The 22,127-nt window shown below is 50.0% G+C and overlaps 1 protein-coding gene across 1 annotated transcript in view; it reads left to right on the top strand.

Moving 5' to 3' along the window:
* The window catches only part of ALG1 (ALG1 chitobiosyldiphosphodolichol beta-mannosyltransferase), a 442,794-nt gene that overhangs the window by 131,670 nt on the left and 288,997 nt on the right, over positions 1-22,127 (top strand). Inside the window, exon 6 of the mRNA XM_086941231.1 lies at positions 6,917-7,027. Within this exon, the coding sequence (XP_086797357.1) occupies positions 6,917-7,027 (111 nt within the window). The remainder of the gene's footprint in view (positions 1-6,916; positions 7,028-22,127) is intronic.

The raw sequence follows: 22,127 nt of genomic DNA, 5'->3' as shown, positions 1-22,127 counted from the left end.
TGCTGTTTTGAATCCAGAGTATGTGGGAATTGAGAGCCGTGCTTCCTCTGGTTGAAGGGCCAGAAGTGACTCTTTTAAGATGGTAAAAATTGAATTCTTTAGCCTGGCTTGTTTTTCTATCTCTTCCCTATAGAAGTGGGCCAGGGTGTTATCATTGGCTTCCCTCATTCGCCAATAATATTTAGCCATTGCCCCTTGTCTAGCTGGTATCTGGTTTTTGAGGCCATATTCCAATCGAATTTGAGCCTGAGAGATATATTGGGGAATTGAAAACAGTCTCTTGAAGAGACTGGTCTGTGCTAGATTTAGGACTGTGGCATCTTTTGTTTTCAAAATTTCTGACCCGTAGGATATGGAGGGGAGGAATTTAGCAGCGATTACTTTAAGGAGATGGCCTGTAGAGCAGCCTGTTAGCTTCTTCTGAACAGTTTTAAAGGCGAAGAGGAGTTGTTTCGCTTTCGTTTTGCCTTGTTCCAGTTGTGGCTTAAAATTTAGATTATGATCAAGATGAAACCCCAGGTATTTATACAAATCTACCTTTTTTTCCTATTTTTCCGGTGTTTTGAAAAGCATAGCACCTTTGTTTTTTGGGCGGAAGTAATGTAGGCACCTAATTGAGATATCGATCCCTGTAGGCCTATAGGTGTTTGGGCTAGGAGGACTATGTCATCTGCGTATTGGAGACTAGGTATCGATGTTTTGCCCAGTTTTGGGGGGTCATTTTGTGTAAGTTGGAGGTACTTCTCAAGGTCTGCAGTATAGATGTTAAATAGGCAGGGAGCCAGAACGCACCCCTGTTTTAGTCCATTTGTTAGAGTATGCCTGTTGCCTATTTTTATTTGGATCCAAGTACAAGTTGATTATGGCTTCTAGTAGTTTTCTAGCCCCCCCCCCCAACTTTGCATTTTGGCGCATAATGTTGCCCTCTGAACGTTATTGAATGCTGCTTTGAGAACGATGAAGCATGCATACAAGGTGCGGGATTTTGCATAGCATTGATTGGCTAGAAGAGTTTCCGCCGAGATGTTAGTAAGGGTGCCCATTCCTGCCCGAAATCCAGTTTGCGTGTTTGGCATCAAGTTTGTACGATCCACCCAATCCTCTAGATCTAGCAACACGTTTGATGCGTATATCTTGGCCTCAATGTCGATTAATAATTGGAGGGCCTGATTTGTATATAGGATTTATAATGCTTCCTCGCCATGAATCCGGGATTAAGCCAGTTACTAGAGCATGTGTAAAAAGTGGGGTCAGAAAACCACTCCAGAACGATGGGTCCTGCCGAAATAGGGCGTTTGGCAGACCATTTGGTCCTCGGGCTCCCTCTGGGCTTAGATTTTTTATGACCTTTTAGACCTGGTCTTGCGTGAAGTGGCTAACAAATTCCTGTGGGAGTGGCTTAGGTGATTCAGCAACTATTCCTACTTGGGATCCCCCATTCTCAGGTTGCCTCCCGTGAGTTGTTAGAACTGGGGTGGAGGTTGCATTATATGTTTGATCAATATGGGCTCGCCAAGTATCCTCCATTATATCCGAGTTGAAGTGTCGGTTCTGGCCATATTACAGCTGGTTGATTATACTCCAGAAGAGTCTGGCGTCTCCTTTCTTGCTGGCATGGAGGAGTTTCGCCCATGTGAGTTCTCTATAATCTCGCTGGGCTACCTTGATGTTCATTTTGAATTCCTTTCTGGTTTTTCCTATTAAGCTTAGGGTCTCTTGGGTGGATTATTGACTGCAGGTTCTCAGACGGCTTAAATATATATTCAGTTGTTTTTTTTTGTTTCCGGAGGCTGTTTGTGAACCATGCTGCCCCAAGTGAACCTCCTACTGTGCTCGCTTTGCCCTGTCTTGGGAGTCTTGTCTAGTTTAAGAACAAAGGATTCCCATGCCTCTATGCACCATGATTCATTTTCAATGCTCTCTAAGAGGGTGGTACATATGCCCATTATGTCACCAATAGTTTCCTTTTTCCAGGTAAGGCGCTTTAGGTTAGAACATTGACATTCTGTAGACATCACCTTATTTGTTATTAGTCAGGACTCCTGGCAACCCCAGTCCTGCTGTTTTCCATCAAGCTTTCACTCCCAAACACAGATCAACTGCAACTGCAAATAGCTTGATCAGTACACAGCCAACAGCTCATCTCTAGCCCGGTCCTGTAACATCCTAGAATGAGGTCAGGGAGGACGAGAGGAGGAGAAAAAGGGGGAAAGAAAACGCTACTCCATCCGACACAGTGGGAGGAAAAGGCGAGTTCCCCCGCGCCAATTAAAGAGCATAACACCAGCTCGGCCGGAGTGCCAGGATAACTAGAAACCACAACAGGAACTACACCAGAGGGAGTGAACCAAGCAGGGTCAAGGTCCGAAAACTGAGAAATGCGGCCTAAAGTGAGGGCTGAAGCCACAGCTACAGTCACAGTCACAGCCACAGCCACTCTCGCAGCAACAGCTATAGCAACTACGCCCACCACAGGAGCGGAAAGTAATAAGGCAGCAACCAGTAAAAAGGTCACAGAATCCCCCTCATGGGTTACCAAAAAAGGTGGCAAGATAGTCACTCCATCAGCACCCACCAGGCACCATTCATGTCCATACATCATCAAACGGGCACTGATTACCGATTTTCTAAAAACAGCCATCAAATCTACAGAGCAAAGCAGGAGTCGCAATCATAGTAATGACTAACTTATTTTCAACCTTCCAAAGGCCAGGCACACCAGCAAGAACATCACTGACCCCTGAGGAGAGCTAATACAAATCTATCCGATGAAGGTAGCCCTAACAGGGGCGGGAAGGAAATAGATGAACAGCGGGGCATGTGTTCAGACCTTCAATTGACTACAAAAAAAGAAACCCCGGTTTTACAGACATCAATAACCATACCTCAAAACCCATGGCACTACGACCAGCGCAGTAACCTACAAGTAGTTGAGGCACAAGTATATGGTCACCCTTCCACCTTAAAAACACGATTACAGCAACAACAACAAATCATATTTGGAAATCTAGAGGCAATCCCAACCACCCAGAAACTTACAAATATCGCAAATTCCTTAATAAATATAAACAAGGAAGAGCAAACTGTATCTCAATCTCTAGATGACTTTGGTTTGACAAAAATAACTTTCGACATTTGCAACAAAGAAGATAAATTCAGTCTCCTAATCATTTCACCGCAAAAGGAAACTCAAACAGGGCAGAAAACCCCGAACCTCAGCCAATACGATGACAATTCAGTCACGTAAAACAATCTGGAAATGTCTCCTTTGCTGTCACTGTCGCAAAACAAGGTTCAACCCAGCAAGATCCTTGGCACTCCAGACCTTCCGGATCCTCCATTCCCAGACAGGCCATTTTACGAAGAACAACGTGTTAGTTCACCTTTAGAAGGATTACACAGTCACCCTCCACCATCAGTTTGGCGATACCTGCTAAATACCCTGCACACTATCGGCAAAGCGATGAACTACCACGCTGATGAGTTAGACACACAGGTAGACCTTCTAAACATTTTAGCAAACTACATCCAGGGGGTCGAACAAAAGTTGCAAAACCTCAACAACCTGATCACGAGGGTGCAGCGAGATCGCGAAACAACATACCAACCATGTCATTGCCACTGCACCCAAATAATAGACCAACTGGCAACAGTTCCAACCCTAATGACGGAAATATTGGTGGTCGTCAGCAGCTCGCCAAAGAAGACCGCACCTTCTCCCAAGAAAGCAACCGACCCATTGAGGGAAGTTGTCCAGGAATGTCTCAGTACTGGGAGGGCCCCTAACAATAAAGCAACAGAGACTATCACAGAACAAACTGAAGCAATTACGGATACATCTCAACAACTGAACGGACAGGGACCTATGAGTGCCCCATCCATCTCACCCAAGGTTAACACCAATCAGTCGTCAGCAAATCAATTAAAAGCATTAACTCCATTAACCAAGCGGGAGAGAAAATGTCTGAGGAAGGCCAGAAACCGCAAACAACTCAGGCATTCAACAAAGGCAATTGGCACCACGACTGAGCTAGAAAAGAACGAAAGTGAAGACATCACCTCTTCAATCCTAGGGGAGGCCGGAACTACTGAGGACCACTTCACTCCCCCGACAGAATTGTTTGCTGCTCGAAGCACTCAAAAAATCCCACACAGCGGAAAAAATTCCACCTGCAAAGGTATATGGAATATTCAATCCGGCTGAGCGGAAGGGAAAACAACATCTTACAACTCAGTCTACATAAACCAAGAAGCTCAAGCTAAGCAACAACACAAAAGAACCTACAATAAATAGCCTAAAGGATGCCATAGGGCCAAAAAAAAAAGAAAGCGAAGAGAGGCCGAAAACCGAAACAACAAACACTCCAGGACAGGGAGGTGGTGTATCGAACTCCATCTTGAGCAATGATAACTCATTACAAAATCGCATAAGTAATCACCAGATTTCGTTCCTATCAGATCCAAAGCGAATCACTGTGGATCTGCAATCCAATCAGAGCCCGGTTATCGAAAGAGGACCCGCTCACTTCAACCACGATCTGAAGTTGGATTTTATTCCCCATTTCGTTTCAAGGGGACCTCATGACCTCCTCAACAGAAGCGCACTATTGAAAGTATTTAAAGCCCTTCCATCTCTGTGTCATATTAGCACCAGCAACATAGAAGCATAGAGTTTAGAACAAACTTCAATCCAATTGGTCAAGAGATCACCACAGTCACCTTCCTTGACAGCTCCATCATTGAGCAGATCTGGCTGCAACAGGACTCACTCGCCAAATGGGGCATTGAGGTAAAAAAGCCAGTTTTCAACTGCTACCCAAGCCTACTTCAACCACCCAACCAGACAGAGGGCTTGCTCAGAGGAGCCAAAGGCCCAGAACAGGACAGCCCAACAAAGGAAATAACCCAAAGTCTAAGAAAAATCACCATCACTTTTTCCCACCCAGAAGTAGTTAGGCCCTTAGGCACCAGGCAGATAAATAGAGCTGGGAATAGCAACACTAGGGCATGAACACTATCTTCCAAAGCCCCAATTTTGAACCAAGGTTGCGACATCTGTTCCTGGAATGTGAACGGCCTAAATGCAAAACTGGAAGACCCTGATTTTATGGAATTCATCAACCAATATGATCTACTTTTCCTCCAAGAAACATGGCAGGCAAATTGTACTCCTATAGTAGGTTTCAAAGAATATCTAAATCCGGCTAAGAGAGTCTCCAAACACGGAAGAGCAAAAGGAGGACTCTCCACCTTTGTTTCGACTAACATCCCATGGCATGTTATCGCCATAGATCTTGATTCAACCTGGATGTTATGCATTAAAATAGTTGTGTCACCCTCTTATAGCTTGTTAATATTGAATGTTTATATCCATCCCGCTTCCAAATTAAAGAGGTAAAGAGTGGAGAAATTACGTGCCGCATTAGCCACCCTCAAACTCGCTCACCCGTACTCGAACATCATACTGTCGGGAGACTTCCATATGAACCTACTTCATGGAGGGGAAACAAGTCAAACAGCAAACAATGAGATTTCCACAGTAATAGATGTGCAGCTCTTTTGGAAGAACTCTCAATGCACATGCTGAACACACGTGGTCTGATTAACCACCCTCCAACCTGTACAAGGGTTACACAAAAAACAGGCTCAATCATTGTCTACACTTTTACGGACTACAATCGTTTACCATACATTTGGAATTTTCAAATACAAGATGGAGCTTGCTCAAGGAACCAACAATAATTAGGCCTCTCTGCAAAGAGCTGGTGGTTGGGGTACGTTTGGGTGGACTGACAGAGGGAGGCTCAGTAGAAACAGCAAACTCTTTCCTACACCCATAACAGACTGCTGTGCCCTCTAAACATTATGAGTCCCAGATACAGCAATTAGTTTTTGGGTTGGACCCAAGACCCTTTAAAAATCAGAGGTTAAAGCTTCACCTGTATTGGATCCGACATAGTGGCTGGCGCTGGCTGCGGAACAGGTGCGCCTGCAACGCTCATGCACATAAAGGCAGCTTTGGCTCCAACCCCAAATAACAATTGTTGCGGTAGCTATTGATGAGTTCTGCCAGGAAATTAAAAAGTGGTGCAAAGTTATGGCAACAGTAATAGCCTAGGATAGAGATCTCTCACAAATATTCAGGAATAAGGTAGGGATGCAGAGGGCCTCGCATGAAGCACCTACATTAAGGGTATCCGGGAAATGTAGTAGGTACCAGGCTGAGTCCTCGCCGCAGACCTGCACATAAATGCAGATGAGTAATTGGAACGCAGTCCTTTAATGTTTGTAAGAGTGTTTATTTTTGACTCATTACATTGATACACAGTGTACCTATAACTTTGAGAACAAAGAGGGAATCGAGGTTGTTGTAAGAGCTCATGAAGGGAACAAAATTTCATAGGAGATCATCCAGCAACGAGTGATCTGCAGATAAATAATTCACTTCACAGTTACTCCAGGCAGTGTGAAAAGTGGGGTTGGGAAATACGGCTTAGAGATTGGTGGTTGTGTGGGAAATCTTTTAGGAAATATGTTGGAGCTTTTGTAAGTGTAAAAACACTAGGCTAATTTCAAACTGGAAGTTCTTTTTTCATTTAACTTGTTTTTATGAATCACTGCTACCAATGTATCCAGAACAAGGACATACATGTACATTTCCAGGATCTATAACCAATAGACATCCAGTAAACTAGAAATTCTAAATGTGGTCAGCAATGGCCCCGGAATCAAAAATTTAAATTCGGGGGATCTGATGCATGAGTAATTCGGTCTCAGAATTTGAAGTGTGTTTTCCTTATGTTGCATGAAAAGCATTTATGTTTGTACTTTCTGTTCATTTGAGTTTTCTTACTTCACAGGTACTTATATTATATGTAATTTCTTTTTACCTATATCACGCTTTTCCCAATTACAGAGCAATCACATTGTATGACAAGCCCAATGCCTTCTTTAAGGAGACATCACTCAAGGATCAGCATCGACTGTTCCTGAAACTGTCTGAAGACTATCCCCCTTTTAAATCAGGGTATGTATTACTCCAGGGCTGGCATAACTGGAAACTGTTATTTACTATCAGATTTTCAGTAAAGGGCTTCCTTTCACTGTTTGTTTAAAGCTATCATGAACGTTATTCCTCATTGATAATAGGAGTTATTATTTGATTGAAAAGTTAAGTCTCTCATGAGGCGCCTTCACTTCTTGGTGGAATAATTTTACTGGTAGGGCATTATAGAATTTCTTTTCCTAGAAATGCGTTGGGATTGGTAAGTGGGATAAGACCTTGTCTTGGTACCTTCGCCATAATCCATTGTCAGCACCACAATATGACACCATTCATATGATGGAAAAGTAATGCTATTTGGGTTATTCTCATGTAATTTTATCTGCTGTTAATGGCCTGATTTCCAAAAGTTCACTAATAAAGATGGAAATGTATCCATTGTAATTTCTTACTTTCTGGAAATTCACAAAGATGCTTTGAAAGCATAGAAATGTATGCAAGTCATATACTTTCTTGTGGTCTATTTCTCTTATGCATACTCCTGGGTGTTGTCCTTTGGGCAGCCAATTTCTGAGTATTTTGGCAACAGCCCGCATTTGGATATGCATTTTAGTTTTATGTGTTTTCCCCCAGGAAATGATTGCAAGTATGTGGGTATTCACTGCATTTTGCAGGATTAAACAGACGTAAATGACCTTGGTCTTGCCTCTGTCCATAACATTAATACTGTTGACACCCTGCCATTTTTTCATTAATTCCTGACCCCTCCAGGTGGGACTAAAAGTGTCCTATCTGTACGCAAAACTAGCACTTCAGCACATGGCTTCTTTTCCATATTACTCTCATGGTCACCTTGGGGCTAAGTGCCTGAAGACGCTTACTAGGTCAATTAGTGGTTTGCACCACCTACGAATACATTGAAGATAAAATAGTCCCATGCAGTGCTTCAAAACAAATGATTATGTTTACAGATTAAAAACAATGTTTTCATTTTCGTGAAACAAGTTTTCATAGTCATCAGTAAACCAATCCTAATCCAATTTTACTCAGGGGACTTCATATTCATTGCCAGTTTTCTGGGTTTTGAGACCAAAGAACCAAGTAGAACCTTGCCTGACTGTCCAGTTACATCATGTTCCTTGGCGTAAGCTGCCAAACAACTTCCTGTACGCTGAACTTGCTTGCATTGGGTTCATGTACAGAGGGTACTTTGGATTTTCCATCATGAATTTCGTGGATGGTTTCACAAGTTGAAGATTCATCAGTTTAAATTATGAGCAACGTGACTGGTTCTTGTCGGCTTCATGTGCCATGATTATGCGGTTCTTCGTTATTAGATCAAGGTGTGAAAATAAGTATGGTACAGTGGGGCAGAAGGCAGCATGACAAATGCCTTCGCTTCCATTTCCTTTCAGTTTATCCAGCACAACTGGCAATGTGTTGTGCTGTATCTGTGTTGCTCACTAGGTTCTAATATTTACAATCCCTAACCGATCATTTCTGACAATAAATAATTTTAGATCTACTTTGACTATGTTAGTAGATACAATAGTGTCATTTCGTTTTTTGGGATTCCTACATTTCAGTTTTTACCTATTTTCGATACTCGCATCTGTGCATGCACTTTATTTGTGCACTCCGTTGCTCCCTCTGGCAAACCGTTCCTTTGCGGCAGTGAGTCAGTCAGCTGTAAAAACCTGATCGGTCCTGGTAAAAGGGGTTTAGTGGAACTTCTACCTGGGCGAGGCAGCTGGAGCCCTGTAAATGACTGCGTTCACGCAGTCTGTGGATGTTTTTCCAGGACTGCGTGCAGGGTGGAAGACTAAACCTAGCCAAGGTGCTGTGCATCTGCTCCTTATGATATACAGCATTAGGTTCTTACAATATTCAGTCATACTCTGCTTTGGCCTACAGTTGCAAATAACCTCTAGTCAAACGCCAAGCTAGCAATATAATTTATTTTCAATCATCTCCCACTCACTCCCCCCCACCCCTCATAAATGTCATATGTACTTGTGCTTTGAACTCGAAAGACATTTTCGATACTTCCAGTCCATCTATTGCGTTTAACTATTTTAGCTGACATTTTGTTATTAACATTTTTGTATATAAGATGTGTACACTTTCATACAAAAAATATTTTTTAAATGGTGTTTACACGGTAATGCAAATAGCCTTTTGTTCATGTATGAATCTATGTATCCAAGATCAAGAACACCATCCTTTTATTCTTCAGGAATGTCTGTACCCTTCTTCAAATTTGGAAAAATGCTGAAAAGATACCGCTTTAACCCCATGCGCGCTACGCGTTTTCCCGCTGTGTGCTGAGTTTTTTAAAAACCTGCGGTTCATGACGAGCTCAGCTCGTCATGAGCGTACGACAGGCGTAACTCATGACGAGCTGAGCTCGTCATGAGCGTCGAAGGGGTTAAAGAACACTACACTGTGGAACAGTAAATAGTTCAACCCCCCTTTCAGAACCCAGCATCCATGCCTACATTCACTCCTTGATTGTAATTTTGCCTTTGACCATGTACAGCCCTCTGCTTCCTTTGCAGCTCTGTTCATAGTATAAATACCTCTTACATACAGTTTATTGAACTGCAACCAGTCTCGCTGCTTCCAAGCAGGTCCCCACGCCGCCTAGCTCCACCGGACTGCGCCCGTGCTCCAGACCAGCTGATGCCAAGTTCGAGACCCGCCTCCACAAGCAGGCTACCACCTGCGCCTCATCCCTGGTAGCCAGTGGTAGGCCTTAGGTCTGTTTTTGCAGTTTTTCACTGTGACTGCTTTTGCGCTTCTGCCCGTATTTATTGTGCTTGTTTTGTGCCCTTCTGGTGTTTAGTATTGTAATATTGTATTTATTCTCCTCTTTGCCCCTTTGTGCCCGTTTTTTGATTCTTTTCCCTTGCCGGTCCCGCTTCCCGCCGCTGCGTCCCCTGCGGCCCTGCCCCCCGCTCCCATTCATCTGATCCCCCCTCCCAGCTGCTCCTTCCTCCCACCTCCCCTTCTTATGGCGGCCACTCCGCGGTGAAGGGAGCGACCCTTGACCCTGCTACCAGGCAGGTCGCTCCCCACGCCGCGTAGCTCCCCCGGACTGCACCCGTGCTCCAGACCAGCTGCTGCCAAGTTCGAGGCCCACTTCCACCCGCAGGCTACCACCTGATTCTCATCCCTGGTGGCCAGTGGTTAGGCCTTAGGTCTGTTTTTGCTGTTTTTCACTGTGTCTGCTTTTTTTTTTGTAAATTTTTTATTTTGCAGACAAAGAAAAAATAACAATAAACAAAAGGTGCCACATTTGGTGCGTAGATGTTCCCACACAGTGGGAAGCGTGAAAGTAAGATGAGGCAGAGCAGCAAAACAGAAAGCCAGCAGGTAAAGTCTTCATGTGCTGAGAGTGTCGGCAGTCCCGCATCTATCCCCCAGCATGGGGTAGCTCAGTTAGTGCAGCCGATAAATAGTCCAGGATCGCCCCATTCTCTAAGTAAGCCTCAGCTCGGCGATGCAACTGTCCCAATGTAGCACCCAGCCACCCCCCCCCCCCGTGACGGCGTCGCTCGCATTCCCCATTCATCCAACAAGCATACTCTAGAGCTGAAATAAGTGTAAATTCCTCAATGATGCCGGGCAAACAGCCGAAGGCAAGCCAGCAGAAAGAAAGGACACCAAGGGGCCCCACTCGTGCCTGAAGTTCTTGTAGTTGCCTATAAATATATCCGCCATTCTCTCGAGACTCAGAAGTCTCCACAATCTAGAGTGCCAAAGGGAAACCGCCGGGGCCTCCTTCCGTTTCCAGGCTGAGGCCAACGTGAGTTTAGCCGTGCCGAGACACAGCCACAGGATCTTTTTGTTGGCTCGCGTTTGGTGTTCAAGGCCGGGGTCTCTCAATCCCAGTAGCACGAACTCAGGGGAGTCGTCGACAGGGTACTGCAGAATGTCCTTAATATGGGACAAGATCTCGACCAGGAAGGGCTTAATGATCGGGCAATCCCACCAAATGTGGCGGAAGTCCCCCAGGAGGCCGCAACCCCTCCAACACCTGTCCGTGACCGCCGGGAAAATGCGATGAAGTCGAGCCGGGACCATGTACCATTTTGTAAGAGTTTTGAAATGCGCCTCCCTCAGGAGTATGGAATGATTAAATTGCGTCATGTCTTTCCAAAGCGCCGACCATTCTCCGTCAGTGATATCTCGCCCCACCATCTCCTCCCATTGCTCCATGTAGCGCGGTCTGGGGGAAAGGGCCGAGCGGAGCAGCAGCTGGTATAGAAAAGAGATGGCCCCCTTCATGGCAGAGGTCTTCAGGAGAAAGGCTTCAAAGTCGGACAGAGGTCTCGTCGCCGCCTCCCGCACCCCCGGCGATGTGGCCCAGTGAAGCAATTGCAGATGCCGGTACCGCTCCCCTGGCTGCACTTGGTAGTCCCGCATGCAGTTCTCAAACGTCAGGGGATCGGGGCCATGGAACAAGTGAAGTAACGCCCAGCATCCCCCCTCCCTCCAGCCGTCAAAGGGGCCCTCGGCGAGCGCCGGTGGGAACTCCGGATTAAAATGCAATGGAGTGAATGGGGATGGAAAGGTCGTCCACCTCTCATCGCCCGCCAGTGTGTCCCAAACCTTCAGCGTAGTCCCCGTGGGGGTACTAATATACGCGTTTACTGGGCGGTCCCGCTTCGGCTTCCATGCCAGGTCCCAGATGGACCGGCCTGCCACACTCCGGTCCATATGCAGCCAGTGTTTGTCAGAAAACTGCTGCGACCACTCCACCATGACTCTAAGTTGGGCCGCCTTGTAATAGAGGTTGAAGTCCGGAAGGCCTACCCCTCCTTCATTCCGCAAGCGTCGCAGCAGTGTAAACGAAAGCCGCGCTCGACCACCCTGCCAGACAAATTTCAACATCATCGATTTAAGGTGGCTAAAAAAAGTGGAGGGCAGTGGGATCGGTAGGGCCTGGAACAGGTAAAGATACTTGGGGAGAAGGACCATCTTGATAGCATGTACCCGTCCTAACCAGGATAGGAATTTTGGTTTCCATTTCTCCAGTTCCGCCCGCGACTTGGCCAAGAGGGGAGGGAAGTTGGCCGCGAAAAGGCCGCCTACTGTGGGGGTGAGGTGAACCCCTAGGTATAGAATGGAGCCCGAGGCCCAGGCCAGAGGTGTCGTCGCCTTCACCCGAGCCACCTCGGCCTGAGATAGGGTCAGGTTCAGGACATGCGACTTGCCATAGTTAACCTTGAAGCCGGCCACCGCCTCAAATTCCAGCAATATATCCCGTTCACATGGGAGAGAGTTAGCGGGGTCGGCCACCGACAATAGGACATCATCTGCAAAAAGGGTGATCTTGTGCTGTTCCCCCGTGAAAGGGATGCCCTTCACCCCCTCATGCTCCCTGACGGCCAGCGCCAGAGGTTCAATGCTGAGTGCAAACAGCAAGGGCGAGAGGGGACACCCCTGCCTAGTGCCTCGTGTGTGCCGGAAGAAGGTCGACAGGTGGCCGTTCACCGCCACCCTCGAACGCGGGCTGCAAAAGTTGGCTCTCACCATCGCGATGAATCGATCGGAGAAACCAAACGCCTGTAACGTGTGGAATAGGAAGCCCCAGTCCACTCGGTCGAAGACCTTCTCCGCGTCCAGCCCCACCAAGACCGCCGGGATGCGGAACCTGTCCGCCTTCTCAATAAGGTGGATTACCCTCCTAGTGTTATCATGCGTCTGGCGGCCTTTGATGAAGCCAGATTGGTCCGCGTGGATAATCGACGGCAGCAGGTCCTGTAGGCGACTCGCTAGAATAGCCGAGTAGAGCTTTGCATCGATATTGAGCAAGGCTATGGGGCGGTATGAGGCACACTGCTCCGGGTCCTTCCCCTGCTTCGGCAGGACCGTGATCACTGCCTCCGCAAGGGTCCCAGAGTTCACCCCAGGTCCAACCATGTCGTTAAAGAGGGCAACCAGGAAGTCACACACCTCAGTCGCATAGGTCTGATAAAAGACTGCGGTGAACCCATCGGGTCCGGGGGCTTTGTGCAATTTCAGGTTTTTGATGGCAGAGAGGACTTCCTCCCTCGTGATCGGAGCATCAAGTAGATCGTTCCAAGCCCCTGATACCTGCGGAAGCGATAAGCGCTGCAGGGCTGCAGGAATTCACGCTGTTTAGCAGTGCCCAGCTCTTCCCCCCTGTACAACGCGGCGTAGAAGCGGCCAAAGACATCCGCCTTCGCCCCGTCACTGTGATGGAGCACTGCCGCAGCATCTCTAATCCCCCCTATGTATTCACGCTCCCTCTTATCTTTCAATTGCCGGGCCAGGTGTCTGCCGATCTTGTTACCCCCGGAGTAGGAGTGCCGACCCAGCCTCAATAGGGTGAGTTCAGCCCTATTTGTATAGTGCACCTTCAACTTGCCCCTCACCGCCGTCAGAGGACGTAGGGTCACCCTCGAGGGATTAGCTTTGTGCTCCCTCTCAAGCGTGAGCACCTCCGCCTCCAGCGCCTCCCTCTCCTTCCTACGTAAAGCGTTCAATTGCGAGTTGAGGCCCAGGCACGTCCCCCTGATCGTCGCCTTGAAGCCGTCCCACGTGGTCATCAGGGACGTGTCCGAAGGGGGATTGTTTTCAAAAAAGTCCCGAATAGCCAGACGTAAGGCCTGATGGGACACCTCGTCCCTGACCACCGAGGCCGGGAAGTACCACTTCCGGTTCGCGGTGTCAGGAGGCGACCACCGAAGCGTGAGCACCATGAGACTGTGGTCTGACACAGATATCGGGAGAATGGCGGCATCTAAAATGTTCCCTCTAAGTGATTGACTAAGGAAGACGTAATCCAGACGGGAGTAGGAGTGGTGCACATGGGAAAAGAACGTATAGTCCTTTACATCAGGGTGAAAAAACCTCCAGCCATCAACCAGTCCCATCTCCTCCACCCCCCGCTGCGTAGCCCCCGAGAAGACCCCTGTGTCCGCCCGCCGCCCCCCCGAGCTATCCACCTCTCCGTCCCAAACCAGGTTATAATCACCCATCATGAACACAAGACCTTCCGCAAAGTCCCCCACCTTCTCCAGTAGCCCCTGCAAGTACTTGTTCTGACCCGTATTAGGCAAGTAGAGCACCACAAATGTACATAGCCTGCCCTGAACGTGCCCTTTGACCATCAGCCACCGCCCCTCTCTATCGTTGCGGAGCCCCATAGGTTGAAAATGCAACGCTGCCTTAAACATTAGAGCTACTCCCCGGTGCTTCGTGACAGCTGAGGACCTGTACACAATGGGGTACGCCCTGTGGCGGAGCCGCAGTTCACCTTTCGTGCTAGATGGGTTTCCTGCAGCCCCACAACATCAAGATGATGGTCTACAACATATTTCCGGACCTTCTGTCTCTTCTGAGGGGAGTTCAAGCCCTTGACGTTCCAAGTGCCTATACTAATCGGCATGGTAGACACCTGTGATCTCGGACCCCAAGATCGCCATATCCGAGACGGTATATCCCCTCCGTTACCACCGCGCACCATATCCCGTTCAGGCAGACACGTAGACTCCCCAACAACCGCGTCCCTGACGACAGGCATCCCGCCCCTCTCTCCCTTGCAGGAACCAATCAGACGCACCGCAGGACCGGAAGGAATACCCCGAGAACCCGGAAGTCCCGCCTCTCCTCCGACGGACGGATACAGAAAAGCCGGAAGGGAAGACACAAGCGGCGTCGAAGGATTGTGGCAGGAGACTTCGGCTGGACCGGTGACGGACGGAGAAGACGGGATCGGAGAACGCGAGGAGTGGTCCGAAGAGTGGTGGAGTCCCACGGAGGTGGCTGGAGAGCGGCCGTAACTCGGAGGAGAGTTACGGCGGAGCGTGTGAGTACCAGTTGCTCCCTTGTGCCTGTGTACATAGTTAGAAACCCCTCCCAGTGTAAATTGTTCCCGCTATCCTAGGCACGTCACCAGTAAGCACTAGTTAGGTTGTAAATACGCACTGCCCACTGTATAATAGAGCACCCCTTTCCCCCACCTCCCGGAACACTTCTGTTTCTTTCCTTCCCTTGAGCCCCTCCTTACCTATACCGCCCCCACTTCCCCTTCATTTCCACACACTCCCGGGTTAACGGTGAAGGAACCGGATCAAGAGTCCAAGCACAGCTAACGGCTCCCTCTTTTTCTCTTGTTTGCCCTCCGAGGTGTTCTCCGACCACAGCAAGGCGGCTACACCAAAGAACGAGGACGATCCTTGGAACCCATCCCGCCAGGACCACAGAGAAGAAGACGTATCCACCCTACTGGTTGTTGGTCCGGACCCTCATACCGACCCCGAATTACCTTGTACAAAAACCCTCAATAAATCACTATCGCCCACTATATCCGGCCTCCGCGCCTGCTTTACCAGTCCGCCGACCGCCCACGATCACATCTGGTGTCAGAAGTGGGATTAACTGGAGGAATGGAGGCCGTGATGAAAAGTATGGCGGAATCCCAAGAACAACTGGGAAAGTTGATGGAGCAGTTCCTCAAAACTGCCGAGGACGATCGAGGACAGCTCCATGATGTCTTAAAGGGACAGGGAACCTCCCACGATCAGGCTATGGGGAAACTGACTGATGTCCTGGGTCAACCACGCCCGATGTCCTCTCTCCCGTCAGTGGTACTGCAGAAATACGTACCGGGGGAGGACCCTGACTTTTTCTTTACCAACTTTGAACGGCTGGCCCATGCCGCCGGATGGCCAGTGGACCGATGGGCCCATTATTTAGGCCCCCTGCTAACGGGGGATCTACAGGCGGCCTATCAGCAAGCTAATATTCAAGGTAACAACCCATATGACGACGTAAAGAAATGCATTCTTGAGCGGTTGGGTATAGATGAGGAAACCTACCGAGTACGTCTCCGCCAAGTAAAAGAAGGGCCCCAAGAGACTCCCAGAGCCCTCTCCTTCCGAATCAAAGACCTCGCCAACCGCTGGCTGAAACCCGACAACTCTACTAAAGAGAATATCCTGGAAAAAATTTACTTGGAACAGTTCCTATCATCTTTGCACCCAGGCACGCAAAGATGGGTACGTCAGCATGCTCACCTGACGCTGAATACAGCAATCGAAATTGCTAGCGCTTATAGCAGGGCACAGGAGCTCCAGAGAGGAAAGGACGACCACCCCCACAAACCTCATCCCCCTACAGGACTACGACCTCCACGTCCCCCTGTCCCGAGGAGACCGGATCCTCCCCTCTTTTTCCCCACCCCAGTGCTACATCGCCCTGTTAATCCCGGACCACAATGCTATAGCTGTGGCGGATTCGGTCACATTGCCAGGAACTGCCCACACAAGGATGAGCCGATGGAAGTGGGTCTGGCACGGAACTATGTGTGCTCCGTACCGGGGGCCCCTCCTCCCCCTTTCCGACGTCCAGTGAACTTTGATGGACAGACCCTCATGGCTCTTACGGATACCGGGTGTCGACAGAGCGTCCTCAGACCTCAAGACCTATCGCACCCGGTTAAACCTTCGTCCGGCATGGTTGCCATCCAATGCGTGCACGGAGACACAAAGAGTTATCCCACCGCCCAAGTAATGGTCCAACATGAAAAGGATCCCGGCACAGCTCTTACAATGGGACTAATCCCCGCCCTTCCAGAACAAGCAATCCTAGGAAGTGATTACCCCGGACTGCCCGGAATGCTGCATGATACCACAGAATCCCTGACACACTGGTGGGAAGAAGCCCCCTTCCCAATGGGATTGTCCTCCCCCATGCAGAACCGTAAATCAGCGAAAACCAAAGCACAGAAGAAAAAGGAGAAAAGGGAATATGCTGGCGCCTACCCAGTGCTTCCGGATGAACACCCCTGGCAAACGGACCGTGAATTCCGGGCAGCCCAACTGGAAGACCCTCTGTTACAGGAAGCCTGGAGAAGGGCTGTGGATCAAGAGGACCCCCTTAACGTAGGTCCCTACTTCTTTAAGAAAAATGGCCTTTTATACCGGAAAGGGGGGGTCCAACAGAAACCCCAACTCCTAGTCCCCGGTCCCTTTCAGGAGAAAGTGCTCTTCCTAGCACATAGCCATCTCCTGGGTGGACATTTCGGAGAAGAAAAGACCAGCCAAACAATCCTGGACCAGTTCTACTGGCCCGGAATATATCAACATATTAAAAAGTTTTGCAAAGAATGTCCGGTCTGCCAAAAGCATAGTAGATACCGACCCCCTAGAGCCCCGCTGCAACCCCTTCCCATCATTGACATACCATTCAGCAGAGTTGGGATGGACATAATCGGACCCCTGTTACCGTCCCGGAGCGGGTGTCGTTACGCCCTGGTTATTGTTGACTATGCCACCCGCTTCCCAGAAGCCCTACCCCTGAGACAACCCACCACCCAGAACATTGCGAAGGCCCTCATATCCGTATTCACTCGGGTGGGTTTTCCCCGGGAAATACTAACAGATCAGGGCACTCCTTTTGTCTCCTCTCTGATGAAACAAGTATGTGCCAACCTGGGGATCAAACAAATTCGAACCTCGGCATACCACCCGCAAACCGACGGCTTAGTCGAGCGGTATAATGCCACCCTCAAACAGACCCTTAAGAAATTGCTGGGCTTAGAAGCCAAGAGGTGGGAAGATATGCTACCCCTTGCCCTGTTTGCTATCCGTTGTGCCACCCAAAGCAGCACCGGGTATTCCCCCTATGAACTGTTATATGGGCGACCCCCTCGCACTTTTCTTGATATGACCCAAGAAGCATGGGAAGCAGAACCCGACCGTACCCGGCCCCTTCCGGAATACCTGGAGAACCTAAAAACCCACCTAGCCCTTATGAGAAATATAGTAAGCCAGAACCTAGAGAGCGCCCAGAACAGGCAAAAAGGACAATACGATAAAGGCACAAAGCCCAGAACCTTCCTGGTAGGAGACCTGGTGTTACTTATGCTTCCATCCTCCGATCAAAAACTCCTGGGACAGTGGCAGGGTCCATATAGCATATTACGTCAGGTGACCCCAGTCACTTACGAGCTAGACATCGATCCCGTTCGTGGAGTCACTCAAATCTATCATGTCAATCTTTTAAAGAAATGGGAAGGTCCTCGGCCCGTCTTAAGTGGGTCGGCTAACACAGATCCCCTCTCCTTCACCCCTTGTATCGATCCCGACATCACCCCACATCAGAGACAGGAACTCGAAACAGTCCTCTTCCCTTTACGACAGGTGTTCTCCTCCTCCCCGGGACATACCACCATCACTGAACATGCGATACAAACCATCCCCGGGAAGGTAATCCGACAAAGGCCATACAGAGTCCCCGAGGCCCGCAGGGAAGTGATACGACACGAAACGGAACAAATGCTGAAGATGGGTATCATCGAGCCCTCGGTAAGCGAGTGGAATTCCCCGATAGTACTCGTACCCAAACCGGACGGGTCTGTCCGGTTTTGTATTGATTTCCGGGGGGTTAATAAAATATCCTCCTTTGACACCTACCCCTTACCCCGCGTCGATGAGATGGTCGAACGCATAGGGAAGGCCCAATACATCTCCACGCTAGACCTCTGTAAGGGGTATTGGCAGATCCCCCTCCGGGAAGAAGACAGAAAAAAGACGGCCTTCTCCACCCCTGACGGGTTGTATCAATTCCTAGTCCTTCCATTTGGACTTCATGGCGCCCCAGCCACTTTCCAACGGGCCATGAACAAAATCCTACAACCTCACTCTCTCTATGCTGGGGCATATCTCGATGATATCGTGATTTACAGTGACAACTGGTCCCAGCATTTAGAACATCTGTACCAGGTCATCTCCTCCCTAGGGGATTATGGTTTTACCATTAATCCCTCCAAAACCACCCTAGCGGCACAGACCGTGAAGTACCTAGGCTACCTCCTGGGAGAAGGTTTGATCAGACCACAGGAGAGCAAAATCGAAGCCATACAGTCCCTCCCCTTCCCTCAGAGCAAAAGAGACCTTCGTGCTTTCCTGGGACTCCTGGGTTACTACCGACGGTTCGTCCCCAACTTTTCACAAAGAGCGGTCCCCCTCACAGACCTCCTAAAAAAATCTATGAAAACAGACACCCTCCTTAGATCCCCTACGGTTGAGTTGATGAAAGCCTTCTCCGACCTTAAGAACGCGCTGACCTCACATCCCGTGTTAGTTAGCCCGGACTATACACAGCCTTTCATCTTACAGACGGACGCCTCCGAACAGGGACTCGGGGCAGTCCTGTCTCAAAAAGACCCCCAAGGAAACGAGAGACCTATACTCTTTCTTAGCAGAAAACTGTTTCCAAGAGAGAAAAACTACGCCGTGGTGGAGAAGGAAGCCCTGGCCATAAAGTGGGCGGTAGACAGCCTACGTTATTATCTGGAGGGGAGACAATTCACCATCTACACTGACCATGCTCCCCTGGAGTGGATGGCGCGGAACAAGGGACACAACGATAGAGTCCTCCGTTGGTTCCTGTCCCTCCAACCATATCACTTCGCCACTGTCCACAGGAAGGGCTTGGAGCAAGGTAACGCGGACTACCTTTCTCGTTACCCTATGTCCCAAAGGGGTACAAGAAAGACAGCTAGGGGAAGGGAATGTGATCTCGGACCCCAAGATCGCCATATCCGAGACGGTATATCCCCTCCGTTACCACCGCGCACCATATCCCGTTCAGGCAGACACGTAGACTCCCCAACAACCGCGTCCCTGACGACAGGCATCCCGCCCCTCTCTCCCTTGCAGGAACCAATCAGACGCACCGCAGGACCGGAAGGAATACCCCGAGAACCCGGAAGTCCCGCCTCTCCTCCGACGGACGGATACAGAAAAGCCGGAAGGGAAGACACAAGCGGCGTCGAAGGATTGTGGCAGGAGACTTCGGCTGGACCGGTGACGGACGGAGAAGACGGGATCGGAGAACGCGAGGAGTGGTCCGAAGAGTGGTGGAGTCCCACGGAGGTGGCTGGAGAGCGGCCGTAACTCGGAGGAGAGTTACGGCGGAGCGTGTGAGTACCAGTTGCTCCCTTGTGCCTGTGTACATAGTTAGAAACCCCTCCCAGTGTAAATTGTTCCCGCTATCCTAGGCACGTCACCAGTAAGCACTAGTTAGGTTGTAAATACGCACTGCCCACTGTATAATAGAGCACCCCTTTCCCCCACCTCCCGGAACACTTCTGTTTCTTTCCTTCCCTTGAGCCCCTCCTTACCTATACCGCCCCCACTTCCCCTTCATTTCCACACACTCCCGGGTTAACGGTGAAGGAACCGGATCAAGAGTCCAAGCACAGCTAACGGCTCCCTCTTTTTCTCTTGTTTGCCCTCCGAGGTGTTCTCCGACCACAGCAAGGCGGCTACACCAAAGAACGAGGACGATCCTTGGAACCCATCCCGCCAGGACCACAGAGAAGAAGACGTATCCACCCTACTGGTTGTTGGTCCGGACCCTCATACCGACCCCGAATTACCTTGTACAAAAACCCTCAATAAATCACTATCGCCCACTATATCCGGCCTCCGCGCCTGCTTTACCAGTCCGCCGACCGCCCACGATCACAACACCAAACAGAGAACTCGCTATCAGTAATACAATTGGCGCCCAGCCTGCATTCCTCCCTTCCCCCCAGCCACGTGCTCCCAAACGTTTCCAGAATAGTCGTTGGATCAGCCCCTCTACAGCATGGCACGCAGTCCACCACTCACACTCTGCATTCATCCCCAAAGGCCTACCGTCACGGGCCCCCCCCCCAAAGCCACAGTTCCCCAACCAAACCCCCCCCGAACCAACACAGAACATTATACAAAAATAAAAAAAAAAGTGCAATAACGATACTCATCGAGATCAGTAGGCCGAAGTCCGTAGGAAGCCCCCAATCAAGTGACCGGCCAGAGGAATGAAACCACTATTCCCCTTGGCCGCAATCGAGGTCGTCTCCCACCAGAGTACTTGCAAAACCCTCGATCAGAAGGCCCGAGCCTCCCCGGCGCCGATCCGCCATTCTTCGGGGATTACGCCGCCCCAGAGCTAAGCTGTGAGTCGGCCAACGTGGCCGAGGCCACCGAAGCGACTGCTGCTCCTCGCTCCTGCAGGCTGGTAGAAAGGTCCGGACGCTGTCTAGCAGGGGAACCGGCGGGGGAGCGCCCCACCCTGTGCCATGAGTTCGAACGGCGGCGCCGTCGAGACGGAGAGGCCGCCGTGGCCTGCGAGGACGGCACATCCTCCAATCCCAAGAGCTCTTTTGCCGCCTGAAGCGTGCGGATTTGGGCCAGGCGGTTCTGCCATCTGAAGATAATCCTGAAAGGGTGCCCCCAGGAATAGGCGATCCCCCTCTCTCTCAGAAACGATGTGACAGGTCGGAAGTCCCTCCGCTTTTGCAGGGTGGATGCAGCCAAGTCCTGGTATAGTTGTGGCCGATGGCCCCGGAATTGCAGTGAGTCGATGGCCCGGGCTTTCCGAAGTATCCTCTCCTTAAGTTGAAAATCGTGGACGCACACCAATATGTCAGGGGGAGGGCCCCCCCGCGCCGTGGCAATCCCACCCGGTGCACTCTGTCCATCCGTATCTCCGTCGTGTCCGCCTCATCTAGGACCTGGAGAAACAGCTCCTGAACGTACCCCCGGAGATCTCCCGCCTCACCGTCCCATGGCACCGCTCGTATACGGATGTTATTTCTACGGGAGCGGTTTTCAAGGTCTTCCGTATGCAGTTGAAGGTCCAAATTTTGCTCGGTGAGGCGGATTATGTCTTGCTGGAGCATATGAACATCGGTGGCCACACTCAGGTCCCTGTCTTCCAGGGTCGCCACCCTCTCTCCTATGCCGTCCACGTCCCTCCGCACTTCCCGTAGGTCGGAGGCGAGTTGCGCCCTGAGTTCTGATATATCCTCCTTGATGGAGGCGAACAGCTCCGACATGAAGGCTTTCGTCGCTGGGGCGTCTTCATCAGAGTGCTTCGACGACCCACTCGCCCCAGGGGAGGCCGGTTGTTGTGAGGCTTTGTCATTCCCATGGTTTCGTTTGCGCTGCACAGTAGACATGGCGGCTCACCGCGCCCTGCGCCGGCTCCACGTGGCTAAGGAAAGTAGCGGGGCCTGCAAGCGGACCAAGTGTTCGGCGCCCGCCGTCGCCTCCAAGCGTTTCCTGGCCCCCCGCACTCAGGCACTCGACCCGTG

The sequence above is a fragment of the Lissotriton vulgaris genome, chromosome 10 (assembly GCF_964263255.1).
Source record: "Lissotriton vulgaris chromosome 10, aLisVul1.2, whole genome shotgun sequence".
NCBI classification, from domain to species: domain Eukaryota; kingdom Metazoa; phylum Chordata; class Amphibia; order Caudata; family Salamandridae; genus Lissotriton; species Lissotriton vulgaris.
Note: the sequence above shows the minus strand (reverse complement) of the source record. Positions and strands in the feature narration are given on the sequence as shown.